Source organism: Varanus komodoensis, unplaced genomic scaffold (genome assembly GCF_004798865.1).
Source record: "Varanus komodoensis strain SLA01 unplaced genomic scaffold, ASM479886v1 scaffold19, whole genome shotgun sequence".
NCBI lineage: Eukaryota > Metazoa > Chordata > Lepidosauria > Squamata > Varanidae > Varanus > Varanus komodoensis.
In genome coordinates, this window is record NW_025335550.1 from 4,400,771 (window position 1) to 4,413,058 (window position 12,288).

Consider the following 12,288-nt stretch of genomic DNA (forward strand, 5'->3'; position numbering starts at 1 on the left):
CTGATTACATAGAAGACCAATTCCCTGCAGGAGGCATTCGCGGCAAGGTGCACACGCAACGCTTTGACATAGAAGTCCCGTATCACCAGCCATATCTGGGCTGCGGTTGTGGGGCTGAAGCCAAAAACATCTGGGGAACATCTGGCTTAGCCTCACCCTACAGCATCCTGGAGAAATGGCTACTTCACCTCTGCTTGAATAAGAGGTGCCTTCCAAAGCAGACTGCTCTAACATCAAGCAGCTCACAGGGCTGCTGTGAAGATGAAATAGAGAGGAAGAGGACCGTGCAGGCATCCTTGGATTCCTTGCAAGAAGGAAAACGGTGGAATAGGAATAATATCCTTCCAGGAAATCAAGGCAGCATTCATCTCCCCACCTGTTAGTCTCACAACAACCCTGCGAAGTAGCAAACTTCAAGGCTACGTGAGCAATCTGATCCTGGGTCGCCCCAGTCTGCGCACGTCCGTCTAGCCTACAGGTGAGCAATTCATGGGCCTCAACTCAGTGACTGGAGGAAGCCAGAGATGCTGTTTCCATGCTTCTTTTAGTAGCACCAGGATGATAATGTGCGGGGGGGGGGGGGGTTTAGCCTCATTCCACCCGGCTGCTCCCACAGCAGCCGAGATTATAGCTTTGCTGCTGTTAACAGGATCGGGATTGCTTGTGGGGTGGTTAGAGAATTAAGAGGACTGAAATTCTCCCTCCCGCCCCTGCACACATCCACCCGGAACAATCCTATCTGCTGCTCTCTTGGGCTATGATCCATGAACTATGATCTCCCGAACAGGAGAGATGCAAACATCCCCAGTTCTGCATACTCATACACGTGAGGTTTCTATGTGTGCGTGTGGATTAATATATGTGGACTATATGGATTAATTTGCTAGAGCACTTTGCTGCAGAAACCAGTACGGAATAGGGTGTTGCAGATTAAATCTTTGTAACATGTAATAGCAGGAGAAAAAATCAAGTGTCTTGTGGTATCTTAAGAACTGTCACATTTATTCTGGCATAAGCTTTTGGTGACAGTTCATCGCTGCCTGGAGGAACGCTGGGTCTTTTAGGATTTTTTGTCTTAAACACGCTTTGGATTGCACCTTGATGCCACAGGTCTCTAGATTCACTCCTGTGCGTAACTTTTCCTGTCTAAACGAAGTGGCAAAGATTACACCCTTTGTTTTCCCTGCAGTGGAGGAAAACTGTCGGTGCAAATGCTTAGGAGGAGAATGTAAGAGGGGAACACGAGGGGAGCTGCTTGGGAGCGAGGCTCGGCTTGAATGAAGGCGCTTCAGATGCATCGCTCTTCCTGCTTTCTCTCCTGTGAAACTTTGGAAAGGATGCAGAAGAAAAACAAACTTGCTTTCCTTTTTGGGTTGGTTCAGTTTTAATGAAAGCCTTAAGTGAAATCGGGGGGAATCCCTAGCAAGCAAGCAAGCAAGCGCGTGCAAGGAAGTGGTCGCGCATGGCCTTGTGCAACGTCTGGCCAAGACGCAGCGCCCCGCGAGAGCCCTGGCGCGAGCCCAGCGAGGAAAGCGAGGCCAGGGCCCTCCTCCCGTTTCCAGCCCCGCCGCGGAGCGCGACGCGCCCGGCAGCCTCCAGGGGGCGGTGGCGAGGGCGCGGCGCCGCGCGACTGTCCCTCGGCGGCCGCCGTAGCCGCGGCCTGGCGCGGACGCGCGGACTTCGCCCCGCGGGCGCCCGAGCGGGAGCGGCAGCGGGAGTGGGAGCAAGCCGAGCGGCGCCGTCCACCATGCCGTCGTCGGGCGGGAGCGCGATCCAGATCCCGAGCCGCCTGCCGCTGCTGCTGACGCCCGAGGCGGTGCTGCTGCCGGGCTCCACCATGCGCGCCAGCGTGGACTCGCCGCGGAACATGCAGCTGGTGCGGACGCGGCTGCTGAAGGGCACGTCGCTCAAGAGCACCATCCTCGGCGTCATCCCCGACACCGGCGACCCGGCCAGCGACCTCGAGCCGCTGCCGCCGCTCCACAGGTGGGCTCCCGCCGCCATGGCAACGGCCCCGGCCCCTCGCGGGCGCCGCCCACTCGCCCCGCTCGTCACGGCAGCGCCCCGCCCCGGCCCGCCCCCGTCGTCATGGCTACGGCGACCCCCGCTTAAAGGCGCCCCCCCCTTGCCGAAGCTGCCGTCGCTTGATTGCTAATGAATAATCCTTCGCATTAAATTCAAAAGTATCTGGCTTCATAATAGCCATTAAATACAGTTTGGTTTATTCGGGATTAATAAATTATTTAATAACTATGAAATTGTTTGTGATTGAATCGTTACTTAACTGTTGCGCGGTCTGGTATTTAATAAGTTATTGCTAACTTAATGAGGTTAAAGTCTTTTCTTTGGTGGGTACTAAATTACTTGTTTTTGACCAGTTCAAAGCATTATGCAATCCCCTGAATATCAGACCAGTTTTCCAAAGCAACAGGGTCATGGCCACCTCTCACTTCTGGCAGAGACCAGGTCTTCATGTTGTCAGGATAACCATCCTTTCCTGAGTCACAACCTGTTCCTAGGTTGCCATGACAACTGCTGCTTCCTCTCACCTGGGCAGACTATGTGTCCTGTTGTCATGGAAACTGGCTCTGCAAAATGCTATTTTTCCTCTGTCATAAACCCCTCCTATCACTGATTCTTGATTGTTTCCCCTTAAGTGACACCAGCATCTGGTCACAGTGATTGCATACCTGTTGCTATTACCTTTGCTGCACTTTATACACCTGTTCCCTTTTTTCTGTTTAGGGTTAGGGAGACATCCAATTTAAGGATGTGGTGACTTTGTCATATTAGGTTTGTTTCTTTTATATTTCCTGAATGCACTGCCAAAAAAGGCTTCTATTGACCAAGGTCGATATACATAATACACTATAGTCTGCAAGTTTTTCAAAAAAATTAAACGTAAGTGACAATCATTACCTTCATGGTTTAATAACTCGTTATTCACAATGTTTCATTGTAGCTAAGCTACACCCATTGCTAATATGGCTCATTTATTGGTTCCCATCTCAGCAGTATAATTCTAATAATCTTAATGATGTTACTTTTTCTGGACAGCTTTAGAACTGTACTTTTTGGAAATGAAACAAAATGAAATAATGTGGAAAAGTAAGTCATGTCCAAGTATCTTAGTGGCGCCTTTCTTTTTTCTAAGAATTCAGGACATCGATCTTACTTTTGTGTGGGCACGTGTGAATCTAGGCCATGTTCCAAAGAAGGGGCATTCACCTGCAAGGGAGAACTCTGTGTATAAGCAGGACACTGTTGGGTTTTGTCCAGTACCTCCGGTTGCTGAAGAGGCAAGTCTCTCATCATTTTAAAGGGCAGCTTGCCTTTTCAGCCCAGGAACCAGTATTAACCTGAAGATGAGTAATGATGTCTCCTGCGCACTACACACTCTCCCCTGCATTGCTGCTTTGGCTCTTTAGCCATGCAAGCATTCAGACCCCTGTTGCCAATTGCTGTAGCTCAGTGCAGAGGCCACGCTTTGTACCTGGAAGGTCAAAGCCCCACATCCCCACAAAAAGCCAGGAAAGTGCTCCTGTCTGAAACCCTGGATACCCAGTGCCAGGTGAACTGGACAGTGCCGAACTACGGTCTGACAAAATGTAAGGCAGCTTCCTGTATTTACTGGTATTCTCATTTCCTTGAGCAAAACCCCCAAAGCGAGCTATATTAGTTTCCTCAGAGTACTTAATTCCTGTTGGCACACTGCAGGTAACACAGATCTCTTTGGCACTTCCAGGATTGGCACTGCTGCCCTGGCCGTTCAGGTGGTTGGCAGCAACTGGCCGAAGCCGCATTATACTTTGCTGATCACAGGCCTCTGCAGATTCCAGATTTTGCAGCTGGTGAAGGAGAAGCCCTACCCTGTTGCTGATGTCGAACAGCTGGACCGGCTGGAACAATTTACGAACAAGTCTGCTTCTGATGAGGAACTTGGAGAGCTGTCAGAGCAGTTCTACAAATATGCAGTTCAGGTTAGGAGACTCGAAGTTGGAAATGCTGACCTATGTGCCCATTCTTGGGGTTAGGAGAAAGGACCTGTAGCCCAACGATTGCCTCTATTGGGTGTGTGCTTGAAAGCCCCGGGTTTAATCTCTGATATCTCCAGTTAAAAGGTCCTTGGGCAGCAAGAATGGAGACCATCTTTGCCTGAGACCACAGGGTTTTGTTTCCAGCAAGAGTACACAGAACTCAGCTAGAGTGCCCTTTCCCGACTTGGTACCCTCTAGATGAGTTGGACTCCAACTCACATCATTCCTGGCAAGTGTTCCTATTGGGCTGCTAGCTGGAGGGCTGATGAGAGTTGTAGGGCAACGCTTCCAAAAGACATCAGGATCGGGGAGCTGGGGCGAGAGTACACAAGGTTTGACCCTCAGCTTCTCGGCCTTCTAACGGCATAGTACCTTACAAATTATATTTCGGCTCCCATTCCTCTGATGGCCATAAATCTCCAGTGGGATCCCTCATGTGCCCATTTTGTCTTTTGCAAGCATCGTGGCTGCCCTGTAAAATGGCAATGTGCGACATGGACTGAATGACTTCTGCAACGTGTCCTTTCATTCATGTGCATTAATTTAACCCGGCTCACTATCCATAAATGAATGCTAAGCACTCACAGTATTCTATGCTGCAAACTCTCCCAGCACATACCTGTGTGTCTGACAGATCGCCAAAGAGGCTTTGGTCTCTTTATTTTGCTGATCCTTCTGGATTCTGTAATGGAGCCCCGAAGCAACCTACATACCCTATTTTGGGAAGTAGCTCCTCTCTGCCTGCTCAAACAGCTGGTGCTTGCCTGGGGGAATGGGAAGCTGATGCAGGCAGAAGGAACTCAGGGGGTCATTGCATCAGACTGAGTGGCGGGAACCCCCAAGAGCTCTTGAGTCAGTGCTAGCAAACTGCTCGATCCCAGGCACTCGTCCCTGTGCAGGTGGATTTCTGAAGGTTTGCCTGAAGGCAAATGGTTTTTGAGTAACCTTTTTAGAGTGTAACCTGCAGGAAATGACTACCTTTTTAGCTGGCTGATAGTAAGTCTTTTGTCCCCTGAGGAGTATTTTAAAAACCTTTATATAGATAAATAAAGAATTGTTTTAATGCTATTGGGGTAAGTGATTCCAAAGAATTCCAGTGCTAAAATGTGCTTTTTTTTTTCTTTCTTCACTGAAGCTGGTTGAGATGCTGGATATGTCAATCCCTGCAGTGGTTAAACTGAGGCGCCTGTTGGACAATCTGCCTAGGGAAGCATTGCCAGATATATTAACGTCAATCATCCGCACCAGCAACCAGGAGAAGCTTCAGGTACATTGTGCTAGCTCCAATTAGGTGGAACAAGGAGTTTTCCCGGTGCCAACCTCCAGCCTTTATTTCTGAATTTCACATCTGTCAAAGTGAGACAGTCACTCTACACTGGAAAAGAAATAAACACTTTGAGCCTTTAGCCGTATATACTGAACTCTCATAGCATGTATCCTGAGTGATAAAGCTATGTACTACCCCCATAACAAGGTTCTTTTATTCTAATTTGTTTTTTTGAATTTATTATTACATTCATATCCCTGGAAGGAACTCAGGGTGACTTACATAATTCTCATCCTTCCCATTTTATCCTAACAACAACCCTGTAAGGTAGGTCAGGCTGAGAGGCACTGACCGTCCCAGTCACTTGGCTCCATGTCCAAGTGGATCCCAGCTTTCCAGAGTCTCACTCGAGCTCTGTTAACTACTACACCACTCTGGCTTTCAGGTTGTGCCCTGAAAATCTGTTTTCTATTTTTCTTCCATGGAGGGACAGTGTAGTCATAACTGCTATAGATTCAGCAGCCAAAGAGCATTTTGGTTCAACATCTCTCTGTAGCTCCAGTCTGTTTTCTTTCCTCCCACTCTTCCAAAAACTCCCCAGTGCAAATTCTGTGTCGTTGTCACTGACTCTGTACATGTTTCCTGTACAGGAGCACATACATTTTCCAATAAAGCAAATGTAACGTGTGAGGTTGGGGCCTGGAATGCTCTAGAAACAGGAGAGTACAGTTTGATATCCACACTTTGGATGCAATCCTGTGCTCTGTAGGAGAGGAGTGTACGGACCGAAGGGTCTTGAGCAGCACCCCCAACCTGGTGACCTCTGGAGGTTTTGGATCATGTCTCCCAGGATTCTTAGCAGGTGGCCATGCTGGCTGGGACTGATGGGAACTGAAGTAAAAATAATCTGAAGGCCATCATGGCTGGTCGGTTGGACTTCCTCCACTGCCCAGCCAGTTGTTCCCATAAAAGCACAGAGAGAGGTCTGTCTGGAGAGGGTGGTACCTTGGCCTCAGAATATCTCGCAGCTTCTGTGGAAACCTCTGCAGCTGGTTCATCTCTAATAGTGGAGCTCTGATGTCAGAGCAGAGGAAAGGAGGCATACTGGGGAATTTGCTGAGAGGGAATTCTCCCAGTCCCCAGGCACGGCGGCAGATCGTTGGCAGCTGTGGAAATGATTGAATCCCCAGATCTTGGTTCGGGGGGAGGGCTGGTATTTGTAGCTCCCGTTCTAAAAAAATAGCCAGAGAAAACAGAAGCACCAGCACCAGGCCATTTCTGTCCTGCCAGCTCGAGCTTTGGCAGGGCTTTAGATGAGGTGGCTAGTCTGCCCTCAGAACTCCAGTCCAGCCCTGATAGGATGTCACTGTTCATATTTGTGCTTTTCTGTTAGATTTTAGATGCTGTCGGCTTGGAGGACCGATTCAAGATGACCATTCCGTTGCTTGTCAGACAGATCGAAGGTCTAAAGCTCCTTCAGAAAACTAGAAAGCACAAACAGGACGACGACAAAAGGGTATTCATAAAAAAGAGCATTAAAAAACAGGCACACATTATGTACTATATAATCTGCCCAGTTTCGTTATGGGAACATGCATTTAGATTGGGGAAAGGGTCCTTTTGTCAGTTTTAGGTTTTCTCCATTTTTATTCTAGGATATGATTTTTAGAAGGATCTATTTAAGCAAGGCAGACTTCATAAGCTAGCTGTAAACCTAGGTTCTATTTGTATTTTAACTATAGTTTGTTTGTTCACAAGCCAGATTTTAACAAGCCATATCATGGCTTAGCATTATGTACAAACCAGACCAGTGTCTTTGGGCTTCTGGTATTTGATAACACGGAATTATTACCCAATTCCTTTGTTGCATTTGATCACTCATGGAAAGCCGCTGCTGCTATTGTCGTGCCTTTATACTTTTTAGGTGGTTGCTATACGTCCCATTCGAAGGATTGCTCACATCCCAGGCTCTGCTGAAGATGAGGAAGACGATGAAGATCACGATGACATTGTTATCCTTGAAAAGAAAATCCGAGCCTCCAGTATGCCAGAACAAGCTCTAAAAGTTTGTGTAAAAGAAGTTAAGAGGTAGGCTATTTAGGTTCCTGAGTTGAAAGATTGCTGAAATCCTTTGTACAAATCAGATGTTCATATTGCCTGCTTTCTCACATTTCCGTGTTCAGCAGTACCACATTTCTTTCTTAATGGTTATCTGGATGAAGGAGGAAAAGCAGATAAAACATCTGGATGAAGATCTGCTGGGACAAAACCTGGGGGGTGAGACACATGGGAAACAATGAATTTGAAATGTGTGAAAGACGAGATGGGAAGTCGTGAAGGCCCTGTGTTCCTTTGTGTTATAGCGAAGCCAGGAATGAACAGCAAAAGGCTTGTCCTGGCTTCTGGTTTTTAAGACTGTGGTGAAGCATATGATAAGTGGGATTTCTGAGTACGAGAATTGCATTTGTGGAAAGAGTGGGAAGTTTTGTGGTGTACCCACCTATTATATTTATATCAAGTTTTCTATAAAATATAATGAAATATAAAGTGTTGGCAAAAGGTTTCCCATCCTGGTATGTAATGGAATCAAACCTGCTTAGCTTTAGGGGGATTTTATTTTATTTTATTCATATAAATTTATTTATTTATAACATGGTTATAAATTTATAAATGCAGATTGCTGCATCAGGGGCCTTTGGTCTGTAATCCTTGTTAGAAGCTTTATACCACAGTGACAAACTTATAGCCCAATATGATATTAGTCTAATATTGTAGCAAATAAACATATCAGGTGTTGTACTGTTACGCAACTTTTAATTTTGCACAAATATGTGAAGGCTTGGGATTGGGCTGTTAGTGGTCAGTCTTATTTATCCTTCCAGGTTAAAGAAGATGCCTCAGTCAATGCCAGAATATGCCTTAACCCGAAATTATTTGGAGCTGATGGTGGAGCTGCCATGGAGCAAAAGTACTAAAGGTAAAGGGAATCTCGCCCATTTTCATAGGCTGGGATTGCCAGTTGGCCAAAACCATTACAGAAATCCTGCACTTAAATACGGGGGTGTTACCAGGGGTGTTAAAGATTTTTGTGGTGACTTGAATGTGGAAATGTTTTAGCCTACTCTTTAAGTACATTGAATGCTTTGTCAACAGATCACCTGGATATCCGTGCAGCAAGAATTCTTCTGGACAATGACCATTATGCTATGGAGAAATTGAAGAAGAGAGTGCTGGAGTATTTGGCAGTCAGACAACTTAAGAACAACTTGAAAGGGCCCATCCTTTGCTTTGTGGGTCCCCCTGGGGTTGGAAAAACAAGTGTGGGGAGATCCGTAGCAAAGACGTTGGGGCGAGAATTTCACCGGATTGCCTTGGGTGGAGTGTGTGACCAATCGGACATCCGAGGGCACAGGTAACCTGACTTGTGACTTTCTTAACTAATAACTTACCAATGGTAACAGAGCATTTGGACTTGGTCAGATGCTCCTTTAAGTAGACTGATCCTAAGCTGTTCAGGGCTTTAGACATCGACACCCAACACTTTAAATTGGGCCTGCAAACTAATTGGCAACCAGTGCTGTTGATGGCCATCTGGAGGGGTCCACGCTGGCTTCTTTTACCTGGAAATGCTGAGAAGTTTGTGTGTCAGACCCTTCTCCGGCGGTGTGCTAGGAACGTTGTCGTTGCGTGCTGAAGTTCTGCATAGAGTCATGGTCGAAATATTCCAAGAGTCATAGATGGCAGAGAAAGGCCTCTAAATCACTCCAGGATTGTATTATCGGTGTGGATTTGATGGGACAGAAGAATTACTGCTGTGAAAAACAGACTCTTTTGTCCACTGCAGTGTATGTGTGGCTGGATCGATCCATAATGGACTATTTTAAGGGTGGACTTTTGGACTTTGGATGTTTTTGCTCTGGTCAGTTGGGTTAGGCAGTTAATTAGATTGCGGGGGGGGGGGGGCATGGCCAAAGTTAGGAATGAAGTTTGTTTGAAGACCCAAGCACCTGGAGACCTACTTTCAGTCCATTGCTTGTGGGCAGAATCGCAGAAACCTTGGGTTCTTTGTTTCTTCTTTGGAGAAGAAATTACATGTATGAGATAGGCTACTTGCGTGGGACTATGTTATGCACTTTCTTCTCATTTGTGGGCATGGAGAGCTCTTGGAGACTGAAAGTAAATTAAAATTAGTGCAAGTGATGTGGTAGCTGAAACTGAGTTCCTCCATAGCATGCACAAGAGGAGAATGCAAGTGAAAAAGTGCTTGTTCAGGCAGCTGGTCATTATGCTTACACAACTCTTCAAACATGTTTCTCAACTGGCACCTTCATGGGGAAAGCTGCAATTTGCCGGGTTCAGCAGAGATGACTAACCAAACTTAACCCAAGAGTTCCGTGTACAGACCTGGAGTGCTCCTGCGTGTGTGCTGTTTGCTCAGTTGAAGAAACTGTAGTTGATTAGTTAAACGCATTTAACAGATTAACTTCATTTTATATGCTTCTGTCTATGATAAGCTGACAGTATTGAAGGAAGGAAAACAATATTGCTTCGTTTCTTGCTTGCTGCAAGCATATAACAGGAAGTACCTGCTTGGAAGAGTCATTCCAGCCTCCTTGGAACTGCCATGGAGCAAAAGTACAAATGGCAAAGGGAATCTGACATGCTTTCATAGGCTGGGTTTGCCAATTGTCCAAAAACACTGCAGAAATCATGGGGGTTGCGGGAGCAAGAAGGTGCCTGCAATTTACAGTTTTTATAAGTACATATATTCAAAACAGTTAACTTACAGTTAATTGGAAAGGGTCTTTAATTTGATCTGTTTGTTGCAGGCAGCAACTGTATTAATATGAAGAGTTTTAGCTTAGAGTAGTCTTTCCCAGTACGATGCCCCTGAACTGTTTTGGATTCAGCTCTCATCAGCTCCAATCAGCAAAGCCAAAATGGGCAGGAGTGTTGGGAGTTGTAGTCCAAAACATCTGTAGGACAACAGGGTGGAGACACAGGGCTAGAGAATCAAGTGTGTCATCTGCAGCAACTGTGGGAGGAGCCCGTTTATTCACACACACACTCACACAAAAGAAGGTCATGGAAGGTGAGGCTGTTATATTTGTAGCAGAACTCGTGGAAGTAGAATATATTGTCAAGCATTGAGGTGAGAGTGATGAGAAAGATCAGACAAAAAGGAGTAGGAGACCACAGGTTATTTGATGGGGAAGGAACAGTGGTGGAAAACTGAGTAAGTTGTGCCTTCTGTTGGAATTGGTTGCACTAAGTGAAGAAAACGATTTGTTGAAGTTAACTGGTGCATTGTGATTAATGTTCCTGAAAATGCGTTGGAAAAGTGTAAATCAGACTGCGCACTTCCTACAAAGTCATATATGGAGGCCTGCTAGGAGAAGGCCAATGCCTGAATTTATGGTCTCTTGGGAAAGGAAGCAATGTGTTTGCAGAACAGGAAAAGGCAGATCTGGCCAAGTAAGGGAAAAGTGTTTCAGTCTTTCACTTGTAAGGAGCTTGTTCTGCTTACATTTGTTTCAGCCTTTGCTTGCATTTTTTGCCATGCCAACTCCTTTCCAAAGCTTGCGGATGTAACCACAGGTGATTGTGAATCGGCCCGGGTCTGGCTTGTTGGAACATTTTCATCGCGTCCAGGAACTATTATAATCACATTAACACAATAGCCAGCATTGTGTCTGAACAAGGCGGAGCAAAGTGTGTTTAAGGGGTGCGAGACTGTGCGTATTGTCTGATGGGGCTTCTCGTGGCATTCCTGTCCCCATGAACAGACACATCTTCCCTGTGCCAGGATAGTTCCGCTTAGGATTCAGCTAATGCAAGTAGAAGCCCCTTGTTAATGGGAAAGGCCAGCTATTGAGAAGGTGGGCTAGCACATGTGGAAATGCTGAGGGTAGTGCCCCCATGCGCAGCCTCATGGCCTTTCATTGCTCCTCCGTGCATCGATAATACCCGAACAGGTCTAATGTGGCCAAGCAGTGTAGCCTTTTGTTACTACTTGTGTTTGGTGAGAGAAGCACTTTGTGGACACTGAAATATACTTGGGCATTTTTATGTCTGTATGTGTTGGCCTTCACTGACCTGATACACTGCTGATGTGCTGGTCAAGCCGGGTGGGAATTCTGTGTGTCCGACGCATCTTGAAGGCATTACTTGGGAGAAGGCACAATATCCCCTAGTATGCCATGGAGGGAGCGGCTGCACGGTCCGCCTCAAGCAGCTGGTTTGCCGGTGTCACATCCCTGACACCTGGACTGTGTGATGCCCTGCTGGAGTGCCAGTGCCGGGGCAAAGCAGATGAACCTGGTGATGCGCCCTCCCCCGGCTGTTGAATATGCCTTTCCGAAACGAGGCTGGCCTGTTGCTGTTCGCATGGAAACCACTAGAGGTTGTTAAATGCTTTACGTTTAGGAGCCTTAAGCAGAACTTGCTTTTCTAGGGAGAGTGGCTATTTGGACTCCTGTATAAAGTACACTCGTTTCAGTAGAAGTTGGAGCAGTGTTTTGGAAGACGAAGACGATACAGGGAGACACACAGACACTGTGTGTGCGAGGGCTTCTGTCCCTTGCGGGGGCTTCCCATTGCTCCCCTTTCTCTGATGCTTCCCCCCATCTTCATGGGTTTCATTGAAGCCCACGTTCAAAATACCTTTGAATTCTAAGGGTAGCCCGTCAAACAAGGTGTAGGGTTGCTCCTTGCCTAATGATGGTGAGAGAGAGGCAGTAAAAACGGGGCCGGTAAGTCTGAAAACGTAACTACATAATCCCTTTTGGGTCAAAGGCTGCTTTTGTTTTTTCACTTCCGGCACAGCAAATCCAGCGGCAGTGGGATGCAGTGTGGGCTGGGCAGAAGGGCCGCACGGCACGTGTCGTCCACCCTGGAGCCACGACAGTCTGGATTCCGTGGCGATGCCACGCCTGTGCCGTCACGCCTCAATCTGAGCAGCCAAACAAAGCAACCCCTTTTAAG

General features: G+C 46.9%; 1 protein-coding gene across 1 annotated transcript in view; it reads left to right on the forward strand.

Annotated features, from left to right (window-relative positions):
- The first annotated feature begins 1,700 nt into the window (after positions 1-1,700).
- The window catches only part of LONP2 (lon peptidase 2, peroxisomal), a 38,755-nt gene continuing 28,167 nt past the window's right edge, over positions 1,701-12,288 (forward strand). Inside the window, exons 1-7 of the mRNA XM_044428132.1 lie at positions 1,701-1,986; positions 3,746-3,980; positions 5,173-5,304; positions 6,698-6,820; positions 7,229-7,392; positions 8,187-8,281; positions 8,458-8,716. Of these exons, the coding sequence (XP_044284067.1) occupies positions 1,748-1,986; positions 3,746-3,980; positions 5,173-5,304; positions 6,698-6,820; positions 7,229-7,392; positions 8,187-8,281; positions 8,458-8,716 (1,247 nt within the window). The 5' untranslated portion in view covers positions 1,701-1,747. The remainder of the gene's footprint in view (positions 1,987-3,745; positions 3,981-5,172; positions 5,305-6,697; positions 6,821-7,228; positions 7,393-8,186; positions 8,282-8,457; positions 8,717-12,288) is intronic.